The sequence below is a fragment of the Bos javanicus genome, chromosome 3 (assembly GCF_032452875.1).
Source record: "Bos javanicus breed banteng chromosome 3, ARS-OSU_banteng_1.0, whole genome shotgun sequence".
NCBI lineage: Eukaryota > Metazoa > Chordata > Mammalia > Artiodactyla > Bovidae > Bos > Bos javanicus.
In genome coordinates, this window is record NC_083870.1 from 75,573,512 (window position 1) to 75,589,931 (window position 16,420).

At 37.8% G+C, this 16,420-nt stretch overlaps 1 protein-coding gene across 2 annotated transcripts in view; it reads right to left on the reverse strand.

Annotated features, from left to right (window-relative positions):
- Positions 1-16,420, reverse strand: part of LRRC7 (leucine rich repeat containing 7) — a 622,375-nt gene that overhangs the window by 314,521 nt on the left and 291,434 nt on the right. For both annotated transcript variants that reach the window (XM_061411605.1, XM_061411606.1), the window contains exon 5: positions 1,478-1,556. In XM_061411605.1, coding sequence (XP_061267589.1) covers positions 1,478-1,556 — 79 coding nt within the window. The remainder of the gene's footprint in view (positions 1-1,477; positions 1,557-16,420) is intronic.

Consider the following 16,420-nt stretch of genomic DNA (forward strand, 5'->3'; position numbering starts at 1 on the left):
TCAATAAAACTATAGATTTTAAGCTTTTGTAATTTATTATCTGACTTCCACCCCCAAAGACCTGATGATGATTCCTAAATACAATGAGCTATTAGAATTAAAGAACTAGAAATCAAAACAATTAATCATCTGCCCTGGATTATGACTTAAGTCAATGACATATTTAGAGTCTTTTCGTGATAAGTCAGCAATATTTATTTCTTTTATGAGAAAGTTGCATTTTGGTCTAAGTTTTTTGAAGAATGCTTTTCACATTTTTTTTCTGCACCATATTTTACATTTGAGGTAGAAAATTTGTATCTTTCAATCATAGTTTGTTCCTTAATGCTCCACACTTTCTACTAAAGGCCTCAAATTATTTCACTAACCATTTACTGTAAAGAGCCTCATCTAAACTTATCCTTTTACATTCTATTTCACTTCTTGTCTCACTTACATCCTCTTTTTATGATCTATAGAGAAACCATCCCCTCTACTATCTATCCTCAACCCTACTGGAGAAAAATTTCCCATTAAATGCCTTCTTTTGTCTTCTGGAAACACTAGATTGATTAATTGAACTTTAGTTTCTCCCTGTCTCCCTTCTCTATGTGGACAAAGGACTGAAGGAATTTTCTCAAATCCTTCTGTCAGTTTTTGTGTAATTAAAATACCAGTCTTACTTTGCAACTCATTACCTGCATCCCAACACCACTGAATAAACTCAACCACTTTCAAATATTACTACACCTTTCAATAGACTTTCTAGATTTTTTGGTTAAGTAACTTTAACATTCAGGTTCATGACTCACCGAAGCCATTCATGTCGTAGTTTCTTGACTTATTTGATTCCACAGTACACTCTATCACTATGACATAATTGTAATTTGAAACATGGTCACATGCTGAATTTTACTTTCCCATGGCATTGCTCTACTAACAGATCGTAACACATAAATACCCTACTTCTGGTCACAGCATCTTTACCATCCATGTCTTCCATTTGGCTATCCTTATAGAATTAACTTTTTCCCTCTTCATGTAATCACTGGTACTTAAATAGTCCTTTTTTCAGATCATACTTAATTCATTTTCCAGCTTGAACCACATTATCAACTAATTTCATGCACCTTACACTCTTGTGCTTTCTTGAACTTTCATCAGAACCATGATGCTAATTTTTCAGCACGACCACAACTAATTACTGTTTTCTTAGTTTTGGTGCTTTTCCATGGAATGTCACCTGATAGCCACAAAAAATGATATAGTTTGCTGTAAAGTAATGCCATCTGTGCCAATTAGGCCTTCACTGTTACTCAGCAATGCTTTAATCATCTTTTGTTGAACTATTCTGATTTGATTATTCTTTACCAATATTCTATTAAATTGAATTTTAAAGACAGCACTTAAAATTCATTTACTATGTGAGCTTCTTTTATCTTTATTCTTTTATCCCTGGAAACACAAAGATAAATAAAATGTGATGACTCATACTCACTTAGAAATGGGATTGACACTGGCTTCAATAATTGTTAAACACTTACAGCACTTTATGTTTTCTGGAAATTCTTGTACACCTAAAATTAGAAAAAGAGTACATGAAAATATACTAAACTATAGTTTAACATTCAGAATAATACATAGTGTAAACACCATATGGATAATCATTAAGTAAGAATAAAAACTTAATAATACATTAGTGTCATATAGTACACGTATATGTTTTAAAAATAAAATGTGAATACTGAGTTATATTTTATGAAGTAATAATTGGAAATTAGACAAAAACTGAGAAAATTTTAATATAAGATAGATCTTGGCTATTTACTAATCTAAAGAAAAGAATAGTTGGGCTTATTTAGTTATCATAGAAACCAACAAAAGGAAGGGGAAACCAGCAGATATAAGAAAACAAAATAAAGTCTTTGCTTGCTTCTTTCATTTTATAAGGTTGGGAAGACTGAACATGCACAATGGAAAGACATCTAAGGAAAAATCATAAATCAATAGACATCCCCAAACGATTCAGAAGCCCTAAAACATTTTATACAACTCTCCCTAGCTGACACACAGTGCACTCTGCATCTGCCTGAGAGGGTGACTAGGTGAGCAGCCCTTCCTGGAATCCTCTCTGGAGTCTCTGAGGTGGCCAGATGGCTGATTGCCCTTGGAGAGCTGCTGATCTGCTGTCACAGCTGTGCTGTTGGCTTTGTGACAGAAAACCACGAATTTTTCTTACTCAAAATCAGTAAGCCAGAACTTAATCCATAAATGTGATAGTCAGAGGAATAAAAGATGCAGTAGATGTTACAATCAGTATATAAAAATGAGTTAAACAAATAGTTGGCCTCCATAACCATAAGTTCCACATTGACGGATTAACAAAGAGGCAGGTAGGAAATATTTTTTTTAATAAAACCTCAGAAATTTCCAGAAAGCAAAACTCAAATTTGCTACACACTGGCAACTATTTACATAGCATATATATCTCATTAAGTATTATAAGTAATCTAGAGATGACTTAAAGTACACAGGTGTATGTGTATAGGTTCAGTTCAGTTCAGTTGCTCAGTCGTGTCCAACTCTTTGAGACCCTATGGACTGCAGCATGCCAGGCCTCCCTGTCCATCGCCAACTCCTGAAGTTAACTCAAAGTCATGTCCGTTGAGTTGGTGATGCCGTCCAACCATCTCACCCTCTGTCATCCCCTTTTCCTCCTGCCTTTAATCTTTCCCAGCATCAGGGTCTTTTCAGATCAGTCAGTTCTTCACATCAGGTGGGCAAAGTATTGGAGTTTCAGCTTCAACATAAGTCCTTCCAATGAATATTCAGGCCTGATTTCCTTTAGGATGGACTGGTTGGATCTCCTTGCAGTCCAAGGGACTCTCAAGAGCCTTTTCCAATACCACCATTCAAAAGCATCAATTCTTTGGCACTCAGCTCTCTTTACAGTCCAACTTTCATATCCATACATAATTACTGGAAAAACCATAGCTTTGACTAGACGGACCTTCGTTGGCAAAGTAATGTCTCTGCTTTTAATATGCTGTCTACATTGGTCATAACTTTTCTTCCAAGGAGCAAGCATTTTTAATTTCATGGCTGCAGTCACCATCTGCAGTGATTTTGGAGCCCCCCAAAATAAAGCCTGCCATTATATCCCCATCTATTTGCCATGAAGTGATGGGACCAGATGCTATGATCTTAGTTTTTTGAATGTTGAGTTTTAAGCCAACTTGTTCACTCTCCTCTTGCACCTTCATCTAGAGGCTCTTTAGTTCCTCTTCACTTTCTGCCATAAGGATGGTGTCATCTGCATATCTGAGGTTATTGATATTTCTCCTGGCAATCTTGATTCCAGCTTGTCCTTCTTCCAGCCCAGCCTTTCTCATGATGTACTCAGAATATAATTAAATAAGCAGGGTGACAATATACAGCCTTGACGTACTCCTTTCCCTATTTGGAACCAGTCATTGTTCCATGTCCAGTTCTAACTGTTGCTTCTTGACCTGCATATAGATTTCTCAGGAGGCAGGTCAGGTAGTCTGGTATTCCCATCTCTTTAAGAATTTTCCACAGTTTGTTGTGGTTCACATTGTCAAAGGCTTTGGCAGATTCAATAAAGCAGAAGTAGACGTTTTTCTGGAACTCTCTTGTTTTTTCAATGATCCAGCAGATGTTGGCAATTTGATCTCTGGTTCCTCTGCCTTTTCTAAGACCAGCTTGAACATCTGCAAGTTCATGGTTCACATATTGTTGAAGCCTGGCTTGGAGGATTTTGATCATTACTTTCCTAGCGTGTGAGATGAGTACAATTGTGCAGTAGCTTGAGCATTCTTTGGCATTGCCTTTCTCTGGGATTGGAATGAAAACTGACCTTTTTAAGTCTTGTGGTCACAGCTGAGTTTTCCATATTTGCTGGCATATTGAGTGCATCACTTTCACAGCATCATCTTTTGGGATTTGAAATAGCTCAATTGGAATTCCATTTACCTCCACTAGCTTTGTTCGTAGTGGTGCTTCCTAAGACCCACTTGACTTTTCATTCCAGGATGTCTGTCTCTAGGTTGGTGATCACACCATCATGATTATCTGGGTCGTGAAGATCTTTTTGTATTGTTCTTCTGTGTATACTTGCCATTTCTTCTTAATATCTTCTGCTTCTGTTACATAGGTTATATGTAAATATTCCACCATTTTATATTCTTGCCACCTCTTCTTAATATCTTCTGCTTCTGTGCATAGGTTACATGTAAATATCCCATCATTTTATATATGGGACTTCAGCACCTGTGGATTTTGGTATCCATAGGGCTTCTGGAACTCATCCCTCATAGTTACTGAAAAATGACTCTAATAAGCCCTACAAAAGTTAGAAGAGAAAATGGCTATAAGAAGCCATTGCTATATCCCTGCAGTACTGATTGGTCTCTAGTTTTGAAACTATTGGGCTTCCCCAGTGATTCAGCAATTAAGAATCTGCCTGTAAATCAGGAGGTGCAGGTGAAGTGGGTTCAATTCCTGGGTTGAGAAAATCCCCTGGAGGAGGAAATGGCAATCCACTCCAGTATTCTTCCCTGGAGAATCCCATGGACAGAGGTGCCTGAAGGGCTAGAGTCTATTGAGTCACAAAGAGCTGGGTGTGACTAAGTGACTAACACTTTCACCTTGAAAATATTATTAAGCATGAAGCACTAGTCCTGCCAAGTACTTCATATCTGACAGAAGGATAAGGAACAGTTTGTGGTAGGATTTAGATGAATTTTTTGATGATAGATAAATGGGAAAGTAAATCCTCACCTTCCTAGATTCTAGGAAGGTGATCTAGACCACCATGTTCATAGGATCTTGAGGTCGAGCAAAGCAGCAGGAGGATAACCAAACCAAACAGGTCATTTACCACTGAAAAGTCAGGGTATGAAAGTTTTGTGGGGATGTTTCTCAGCCACTTCTTTCTATGTGAAAATTCATCAGAAACTATGCTATCCTAAAAATTACTGCTGAAGTGTCTGTTTTCTTAATGAAAACTCAAGAAGTCTTAGGAGTGCCATTATGTATGAGTTGGATGAGAAAAGCAATTCTTTTTTTTTGGAAAGGTCATAACACCTAGAGCTGCCCTTATTAACTAGATGTTAGCAAAATGGCACTGAAGTCAATAAGGCAACCTTCGAACTATCCTCAACATTTCTCCTGAGTATTCATAATCACTCAGGATAGCTGCAACCAAAAAGGGTACAGGGCTTTTTCTTTTCTCCTTTTAGCTTTTTCTGTTCAGTCACCAATCTGGGCTCATTACAAGCCGGTGTGCTGATGCCTTATCTCCACAGGTGTCCGCCTTTGGCTGATATTGGCTGAAATTGTGTGTAAACCAAGATATGGGAGCAGAAGCAAACTATAGTAGGATTTTAAAGAAAAGACTGTATCTCTTTATCTTCTGCTGAAAATGGAATCTCCTGCTGTGGTGAAATGTTACCACATCATTTGTTAAAAACTTATATTATATTGTTTAAAGTTTAAACTTAAAAAACCATTCAGAGTTGAATCTGTTGAATTAAAATGGAATCCCATAAGTGAGTTGGAAGATAGAATGGTGGAAATAATTGAAGCAGAGAAGAATAAGAAAAAAGAATGAAATGAGGACAGTCTTAGAGACCACTGAGACAACATGAAATACACCAATATTCAAATTATAGGGAATCCCAGAAGAAGAAGAGAAAAAGAAACAGTATGAGAAAATATTTCAGGAGATTATAATCTAAAAGTTTCCTAACATGGGAAAGGAAATAGTTACCAAAGTCCAGGAAGCCCACAGGGTCCCATACAAGAAAATGCAGAGTGAAACACACCAAGATAGATATTAATCAAACTAACAAAAATGAAACACAAACAAAAGTATTAGAAGTAGTGAGGGAAAAGCAACAAATAGCATACAAAGGAATCCCAATAAGGTTAACGATTGATCTTTCAGGAGAAACTCTACAGGCAAGAAGGGAGTGGCAGGATATACTTAAAGCAATGAAAAGAAAAAAGACCAACAACCAAGATTACTGTACCCAGTAAGGATCTTATTCAGATTCTAAGGAGAAATTGAAAGATTTACAGATAAGCAAAAGTTAAGAGAATTCAGCACCACCAAACCAACGTTACAACTTCTAAACTTTACAACTTCCTTTACAGCTAAAGGAACTTCTCTAGACAGGAAACACAGAAAGAAAAGGCCTACAAAAACAAATCCAAGACAATAAAGTAAGTGGTAATAGGATCATACATAACAATAATTACCATAAATATAAAAGAATTAAGTGATCCAACCAAAAGACACAGATTGGCTGAATGGATACAAAAACAAGACCTCTATATATGTTTTCTACAAGAGACCTGCTTCAGACCTAGAGACACATAAAGACCAATGTGATGGGCTGGAAAAAGATATTCTATGCAAATAGAAATCAAAAGAAAGTGGAAGTAGCAATACTCATATCAGGTAAAATAGACTTTAAAATAAAGACAGCTATAAGAGACAAGGAAGAATACTATGCAATCATCAAAGGATCAATCCAAGAAGAAAATATAACAATTATAAATATATATGCACCGAACATAGGAGGACCTCAATACATAAGGCAAATACTAACAAATACAAAAGGGGAAATTGATAGTTACACAGCAATAACGGGAGACTTTTAACACCACACTCACACCAATGGACAGATCATCCAGACAAATTAAAATTAGTAAGGAAACATAAGCCTTAAATGTCACATAAAATCAGATGGACCTTAACTGATGTCTACAGGACATTCCACCCAAAAAGAGTAGAATATACCTTTTCCCAAATGCACACAGAACATTCTCCAGGGTAGATCACATCCTGGGTCACATATTAAGCCTTGGTAAAATTTAAAAAAATTGAAATTGTATCAAACATTCTTTCTGACCATAATAAGACTAGATACCAATTACAAAGGAAAAAACTATAAAAAACACAAGCCCAAGAAGGCTATACAATATGCTTCTAAATAACCAAGTGGTCACTGAAAAAATTGAAGAGGAAAAAAAAAAAAACCTAGAGACAAATGACAGTGAAAACAAGACAATTCAAAACCTATGGGATACAGTAAAAGCAGAACTAAGAGGGATGTTTATAGTAATAAACGTCTACCTCAAGAAATTAGAAAAACATCAAAAAAATAATCTAACCTTACACTTAAAGGAACAAGAAAAAGAAGAAGAAAAAAATTGCCTAAGTTAGTAGAAGGAAAGAAATTGTAAAGATCAGAGTAGAAATAAATGAACAGAAAATGAAGGATGCAATAGCAAAGATCAATAAAACTAAAAGCTGGTCCTTTGATAGGAGAAACAAAATTGACAAACCATTAACTAGATTCATTAAAAAAAGAGGGAGAAGATTCAAATCAATAAAATTAGAAATGAAAAAGAAGTTATAACAGACAACACAGAAATACCAAGGATTATAAGAGACTACTAATAATATGAGCAACTATATGCTAATTTAATGGACAACCTGGAATAAATGGACAAATTCCTAGAAAAGTACAGCCTAAACCAGGAAGAAATAGAAAATATGTACAGACCAATTATAAGCACTGAAATCAAAACTGTGATCAAAAATATTCCAACAAATAAAAGCTCAGGGCCAGACAGCTTCATATGTGATTTCTACCAAATGTTTAGAGAACAGCTAACACTATCTTGCACAAACTCTTTCAAAAAATTGCAGAGGGAGGAAAACTTAGAAATTCTATGGGGCCATCATCACACTGATACCAAAACTAGACAAAGGTATTACAAAAAAAGAAAATTACAAGCCAATATCACTGATAAACATAAATGCAAAAATTCTCAACAAAATTCTAGCAAATAGAATCCAACAACATATTAAAAGAATCATGCACTATGATCAAGTAGGGTTTATCTCAGGGATGCAAAGATTCTTCAACATACACAAATCGATCAATGTGATACACCATATCAAAAACTGAAAGATGAAAAGGATATCATCTCAATAGATGCAGAGAAACATTATAAAAAAATTTAACACCCATTTATGATAAAAACTCCCCAGGAAATGGGCATAAAAGGAATTTACCTCAACATAATAAACATATGTGATAAATCCATGGCAAACACTATTCACAATGGTGAAAAACTGAAAGCATTTCCTTTAAGATCAGAAACAAGACAAGGGTGCCCACTCTTATCACAATTATTCAATACAGTTTTGAAAGTCCTCACCATGCTACTAAGAGAAGAAAAAGAAATGAATCCAGAATGGAAACGAAGAAGTAAAACTCTCAATGTCTGCAGACGACATTATACTATATATCTGTTCAGTTCAGTCACTCATGTCCGACTCTTTGCAACCACATGAATTGCAGCATGCCAGGCCTCCCTGTGCATCACCAACTCCCAGAGTTCACTCAAACGCATGTCCATTGAGTCGGTGATGCCATCCAGCCATCTCATCCTCTGTCGTCCCCTTCTTCTCCTGCCCCCAATCCCTCCCAGCATCAGGGTCTTTTCCAGTGAGTCAAGTCTTCACATGAGGTGGCCAAAGTACTGGAGTTTTAGCTTCAGCGTCAGTCCTTCCAATGAACACCCAGGACTGATCTCCTTTAGGATGGACTGGTTGGATCTCCTTGCAGTCCAAGAAACTCTCAAGAGTCTTCTCCAACACCACAGTTCAAAAGCATCTATTCTTTGGTGCTCAGCTTTCTTCACCATCCAACTCTCACATCCATACATGACTACTGGAAAAACCATAGCCTTGTCTAGATGGACCTTTGTGGGCAAAGTAATATCTCGGCTTTTCAATATGCTATCTAGGTTGGTCATAACTCTCCTTCCAAGGAGTAAGCGTTGTTTAATTTCATGGCTGCAGTCACCATCTGCAGTGATTTTGGAGCCGAAAAAAATAAAGTCTGACACTGTTTTCACCGTTTCCACATCTATTTTCCATGAAGTGATGGAACCAGATGCCATGATCTTTGTTTTCTGAATGTTGAGCTTTAAATCAACTTTTTCACTCTCCACTGTCACTTTCATCAAGAGGCTTTTTAGTTCCTCTTCACTTTCTGCCATAAGGGTGGTGTCATCTGCATATCTGAGGTTACTGATATTTCTCCCAGCAGTCTTGATACCAGCTTGTGCTTCTTCCAGCCCAGCGTTTCTCTTGATGTACTCTGCATACAAGTTAAATTATCAGGGTGACGATATATAGCCTTGACGTACTCCTTTTCCTATTTGGAACCAGTCTGCTGGTCCATGTCCAGTTCTAACTGTTGCTTCATAGAAAACCCTAGAGATGCTACCAGAAAATCACTAGAGCTAATCAATGAATTTTGGAGAAGGCAGTGGCACTCCACTCCAGTACTCTTGCCTGGAAAATCCCGTGGTTGGAGGAGCCTGGTGGGCTGCAGTCCATGGGGTCGCTAAGAATTGGACACAACTGAGCGACTTCACTTTCACATTTCACTTTCATGCATTGGAGAAGGTAATGGCAACCCACTCCAGTGTTCTTGCCTGGAGAATCCCAGGAACAGGGGAGCCTGGTGGGCTGCTGTCTATGGGGTTGCACAGAGTCAGACACGACTGAAGCATCTTAGCAGCAGCAATCAATGAATTTAGTAAAGTTGTAGGATATAAAATTAATACACACATATCTCTTGCATTCCTATGCACTAACAACGAAAAATCTGAAAGATAAATTAAAGAAGCAATTCCACTCACCATTGCAACAAAAAGAATTAAATACCTAAGAATAAACCTACCTAACGCAAGTAAAGTAATGCTCAAAATTCTCCAAGCCAGGCTTCAGCAATACATGAACTGTGAACTTCTAGATGTTCAAGCTTATTTTAGAAAAGGCAGAGGAACCAGAGATCAAATTGCCAACATCCACTGGATCATTGAAAAAGGAAGAGAGTTCCAGAAAAGCATCTATTTCTGCTTTATTGACTATGCCACAGCCTTTGACTGTGTAGATCACAAAAAACTGTGGAAAATTCTGAAAGAGATGGGAATACCAGACCACCTGACCTGCCTCTTGAGAAACCTATATGCAGGTCAGGAAGCAACAGTTAGAACTGGATATGGAACAACAGACTGGTTCCAAATAGGGAAAGGAGTACATCAAGGCTGTACATTGTCACCCTGCTTATTTAACTTATATGCAGAGTACATCATGAGAAAATCTGGATGAAGCACAAGCTGGAATCAAGATTGCAGGGAGAAATATCAGTAACCTCAGATATGCAGATGACACCACCCTTATGGCAGAAAGTGAAGAACTAAAAAGCCTCTTGATGAAAGTGAAAGAGGAGAGTGAAAAAGTTGGCTTAAAGCTCAACATCCAAAAAACAAAGATCATGGCATCCAGTCCCATCACTTCATGGGAAATAGATGGGGAAACAGTGGAAACAGTGTCAGACTTTATTTTTTTAGGCTCCAAAATCACTGTAGATGGTGATTGCAGCCATGAAATTCTTCCCTGGTGGCTCAGATGGTAAAGCGTCTGCCTGCAATGTGGGAGACCTGGGTTCGATTCCTGGGTCAGGAAGATCCCCTGGGGAAGGAAATGGCAATCCACTCCAGCACTCTTGCCTGGAAAATCCCATGGATGCAGGAGCCTGATAGGCTACAGTCTGTGGGGTCGCAAAGAGTCGGACTTGACTGAGTGACTTCACTTTTTTTCACTTTACTCCTTGGAAGGAAGGTTATGACCAACCTAAATGGCATATTGAAAAGCAGAGACATTACTTTGCCAACAAAGGTCTGTCTAGTCAAGGCTATGGTTTTTCCAGTGGTCATATATGGATGTGAGAGTTGGACTGTGAAGAAAGTGGAGTGCCAAAGAATTGATGCTTTTGAACTGTGGTGTTGGAGAAGACTCTTGAGAGTTTCTTGGACTTCAAGGAGGTCCAACCAGACCATCCTAAAGGAGATCACTCCTGGGTGTTCATTGGAAGGACTGATGCTAAAGCGAAACTCCAATACTTTGGCCACCTCATGTGAAGACTTGACTCACTGGAAAAAACCCTGATGCTGGGAGGGGTTGGGAGCAGGAGGAGAAGGGGACAACAGAGGATGAGATGGCTGGATGGCATCACAAACTAGATGGACATGAGTTTGAGTGAACTCTGGGAGTTGGTGATGCACAGGGAGGCCTGGCATGCTGCAATTCATGTGGTTGCAAAGAGTCAGACATGACTGAGCGATTTAACTGAACTGAACTGAGAGACAAAAAACCTGTATGGAGAAAACTATAAGACATTTATGAAAGAAACCAAAGACACACAAACAGATGGAGAGGCATACCATGTTCTTGGATGGGAAGAATGAATATTGTGAAAATGACCATACTACCCAAAGCAATCTACATATTCAATGCAATCCCTATCAAATACCAATGGTACCTTTCATAGAACTAGAAAAAATTTTTTACTATTTGTATAGAAATACAAAAGACACTGAATAACCAAAGCAATCTTAGAGGAAAAAAAAAATGGAGCTGTTGAAATCAACCATCTTGACTTCAGACTATACTACAAAGCTACAGTCATCAAGATAGTATGGTACTGGCACAAAACAGAAATACAAGCCAATGGAACAAGAGAGAGAGAGAACCCAGAGATTAAACCCATACACATATGGGCACCTCATCTTTGACAAAGGAGGAAAAATATACAATGGTGGAAAGATGGCCTCTTTAATAAGTGCTGCTGGGAAAACTGGACAGCTATATATAAAAGAATGAAATTAGAACACATCCTAACACCACTCAAAAAAAATAAACTCAAATGGTTTAAATACTGAAATGTAAGGCCAGAAATTATAAATCTCTTAGAGGAAAACATAGGAAGTATACTCTTTTACATAAATCACAACAAGATCCTCCATGACTCACCTCCTAACTTAATGGATAAAAAAACAAAAATAAACAAATGAGACCCAATTAACTTAAAAGCTTTTGTAAAGCAAAGGAGAGATAAACAAGATGAAAAGACAATCCTCAGGATAGGAGAAAATAATTGCAAATGAAGCAACTGACAAAGGATTAATTTCCAAAATGTATAAGCAGCTCATACACCTCAATATCAGAAAAACAAATAACACAATAAAAAATGGGCAGAAGATCTAAATACACATTTCTCCAAAAAAGATATATAGATTGCTAATAAATACATGAAAAGATGCTCATTATTAGAAAATTGCAAATCAAAACTACAATGAGGTATCATCTCACACCAATCAGAATGGCCATCATCAAAATTTCTACAAAGAATAAATGATAGAGAGGATGTGGAGAAAAGGGAACCGTCCTGCACTGTTGGTGAGAATGTAAATTGATACGGCCACCATGGTGAACAGTAGGGAGGTTCCTTAAAAAACTAGGAATAAATCTAGCACTTGTTGTTCAGCAGTGAATTTATGTCTGACTCTTTCCAACCTCATGAACGGCAGCACATTAGTTTCCCCTGTCTTTCTCTATCTCCCTGTTTGCTCAAACTCATGTTCATTGAGTTACTGATGCCATCCAACCATCTCATCCTCTGTCGCCTGCTTCTCCTCTTGCTCTCAAATCTTTCCTAGCATCAGGGTCTTTTCCAATGAGTTGGCTCTTTGTATCAAGTGGCTAAAGTATTGGAACATCAGCTTCAGCCCAGTCCTTCCAATAAATATTCAGGGTTGATTTCCTTTAGGATTGACTGGTTTGACCTCCTTACTGTCCAAGGTACTCTCAAGAGTCTTCTCCAGCAGCACAGTTTGACAGCATCTAGTATCTAACCCAGTAATCCCACCACTGGGCATATATCCTGATAAAACGACAACTCAAAAAGACACTTGCACCCCTGTTCATTGCAACACTATTTACAATAGCCAGGACATAGAAGGGACCAGGTGTCCATCTACAGATGAATGGATAAAGAAGATGTGGTACATATATACAAAGGAATATTACTTAGTCATAAAAAGGAACCTGACTGAGTCAGTTGTAGAGAGGTGTTTGAACCTAGAGCCTGTTATACAGAGTGAAGTAAGTCAGAAAGAGAAAAACAAATATATATAAATCATATGTATAGAATCTAGAAAAATGGTACTGATGAACCCATTCGCAGGTAAGTAATGGAGACACAAACGTAGAAAATAAACTTGTGGACACAGTGGGGAAAGGAGAGGGTGAAGATGGGACTAACTGAGAAAGTAGCATTGATATATGAACATCATTATGTGTAAAATAGCTAGTAGGAAGCTGCTACATAACACCAGTCTGGTGCTCTGTGATCACCAAGAGGGATGGGGCATGGGGGAAAAGTAGGCTCAAGACAGAGGTGGTACATAAAACCGTAGAAAATTCTTAAAGAGTTGGGAATACCAGACCGCCTGACCTGCCTCCTGAGAAATCTGTATGTGGGTCAAGGAGCAACAGTTAGAATCGGACAATGAACAACAAACTGGTTCTAAACTGGGAAAGGAGTACGTCAAGGCTGTACATTGTTACCCTGCTTATTTAACTTATATGCAGAGTACATCATGAGAAATGCTGGGCTGGATGAACCACAAGCTGGAATCAAGATTGCTGGGAGAAATATCAATAACCTCAGATATGCAGATGACACCACCCTTATGGTAGAAAATGAAGAACTAAAGAGCCTCTTGATGAAAGTGAAAGAGGAGAGTGAAAAAGTTGACTTAAAACTCAACATTCAGAAAACTAAGATCATGGCATCTGGTCACAACACTTCAAGGCAAATAGATGGGGAAACAATAGAAACAGTGAGAGACTTTATTTTTTTTTGGGGGGGGGTGCTCCAAAATCACTGCAGATGGCGAATACAGCCATGAAATTAAAAGATGCTTGCTCCTTGGAAGAAAAGTACGACCAACCTAGACAGCATATTAAAAAGCAGAGACATTATCAACAAAGGTCCGTCTAGTCAAAGCTATGGTTTTTCCAGTCATTATGCATGGATGTGAGAGTTGGACTATAAAGAAAGCTGAGCACTGAAGAACTGATGCTTTTGAACTGTGGTGTTGGAGAAGACACTTGAGAGTTCCTTGGACTGCAAGGAGATCCAATCAGTCAATCTTAAAGGAAATCAGTCCTGAATGTTCATTGGAAGGATTGATGCTGAAGCTGAAACTTCAATTCTTTGGCCACCTGATGTGAAGAACCAACTCACTGGAAAAGACCGTGATGCTGGGAAGGATTGAGGGCAGGAGGAGAAGGGGAAGATTGAGGATGAGACGGTTGGATGGCATCACTGACATTATGGACATGAGTTTCTGTAGGCTCCAGGAGTTGGTGATGGACAGGGAAGCCCGGCATGCTGCAGTCCATGGGGTCGCAAAGAGTCAGACATAACTGAGCAAATGAACTGAACTGATATGTGTGTGTGTGTGTGCGTGCACATGCACGTGCTTAGTTGTGCAGTCACGTCCAGCTCTTTGCAACCCCATGGACTGTAACCCACCAGGCTCCTCTGTCCATGGGGATTCTCCAGGCCTGAATACTGGTGTGGGTTGCCATGCCCTCCTCCAGGGGATCTTTCCAACTCAGGGATCGAACCCAGGTCTCCCACATTTCAGGCAGATTCTGCACTGACTGAGTCACAAGGGATTCACACTGTTGTACAGCAGAAACTGATACAACATTGCAAGTGATTTTCCTCTAGTTAAAAAAAATGAATTAAAAAAGTTGAATCCAACTTTACTAACTACTTGTTGGGTAACTCTAGGCAAGTCATTTAAATGTTTGATGTTTTAGTTTTCTAATCTGCAATAAGATTATTATATGAATGGTTTCATCAGAGAGCCACAGTAAGGATTGAAGGAGATAAAGTAGGTGAAGTAACTGGCACAAAGTGTTGCATATATGTGATATGTAGTCATTTGAAACAGAAGCAGAGGGTGTATGTCAATCAACGGACCAACAATCGTTGAAATGATCTGACTTGTATAAATTTGTAAAGTTTATCTACCTAAGAGTATAGCAAAGAGAAAGAAATTAGTGTGCTGAAAGAATATCTCAATTTCTTATCAATGTAATAGTTCAGATAAATGTTTTCCGAGATGTGAAGTAAACAGTAAATTCATATATTCATAAACACGTATTTATAAATTATAGTGTAAATACATAAATAAACATATATAACTAGCCTATGCTGAGCAATATTTTTATATTTTTGTGGCTTTTTCATAGCTATTTCAATTTGCTTATTAAAGTAAGAACACATTTGGAAAAATAGGTTGCCAGGAGAACTTTACTATATATACTAATATACGTCCCTTAGACTTTAGGAAAAGATTCTAAAGCATATCTTCAACTCATGAAAAAAGTGAAAAAGTGAAAGTGTTAATCACTCAGTCATGTCTGACTCTTTGCGGCTCCATGGACTTTAGCCAACCAGGATCCTCTGTCCTTGGAATTCTCCAGGCAAGAATACTAGAGTGGGTACCCATTCCCCTCTTCAGGGGATCTTCCTGACCCAGGGATCAAGCCTGGATCTCCTTTATTGCATGCAAATTCTTTACTGTTTGAGCCACCAGGTAATAAAGTACTGTAGTTAAAAGCACAGATTGGAAGGATGACTGAATCTCAGTATTAGCAAGTAGCCATGTAATCTTAGTCAGACATTATAATATTTGACCATAAGGTTCTCATTTCTGGTCTAGTTCAAGGAGCTGTTCTGAGTACTAGATAGTATGTTGTAAAGCACTTAGTATCATGTCAGGCACTTAATAAGTACCTAATAAGTACTAGATAAAATCTGTGTATTAATAACAGGAAAGTTAACTTGCACTTTATGCCACTGTGTAAAATAATTTAATCATTTTAATAATCTTGTGAGGAAGATGTATTAGGCAATATTATTTTCATTTTGTAGATGAAGAAACACACATTCGCAGAGATTAGGTGACTTATCGAAATACCTAATGGGTGTTTATAGATAGAAACAGATATACGTGGGGTTTGATTAAATTTTTTAACACCATATCTATTGTTTATCTTTATTATGTCACTACTCATTAGAATTGGGTGGTATTTTATCATAGAGCCCATATTTTTTAAGCATCTTGTTTCTTTCTTTCTTTTTAAATTTTTGGTTGGCCAGGTGGCTTGTGAGATCTGACCAGGGATCAAACTTGTGACTTTGGCAGTGATATCATGGAGTCCTAACCACTAAACCGCCAGGTAATTCCTTGTAGAATCCTCATTTTTATTAACCAGTTTTTGAGATTGGCCTCTCTGGTCCTCTGAAATACAGTATGTTTGATTTTGAAAATGTTATATACTAATATATATCAGATCAGATCAGATCAGTCACTCATTTATACATATATATAAAAATAAACATACACATATACTCCTTAATTATAAAAAGGTTCATACACACATTTAAGATTAACTTTGCTTTGA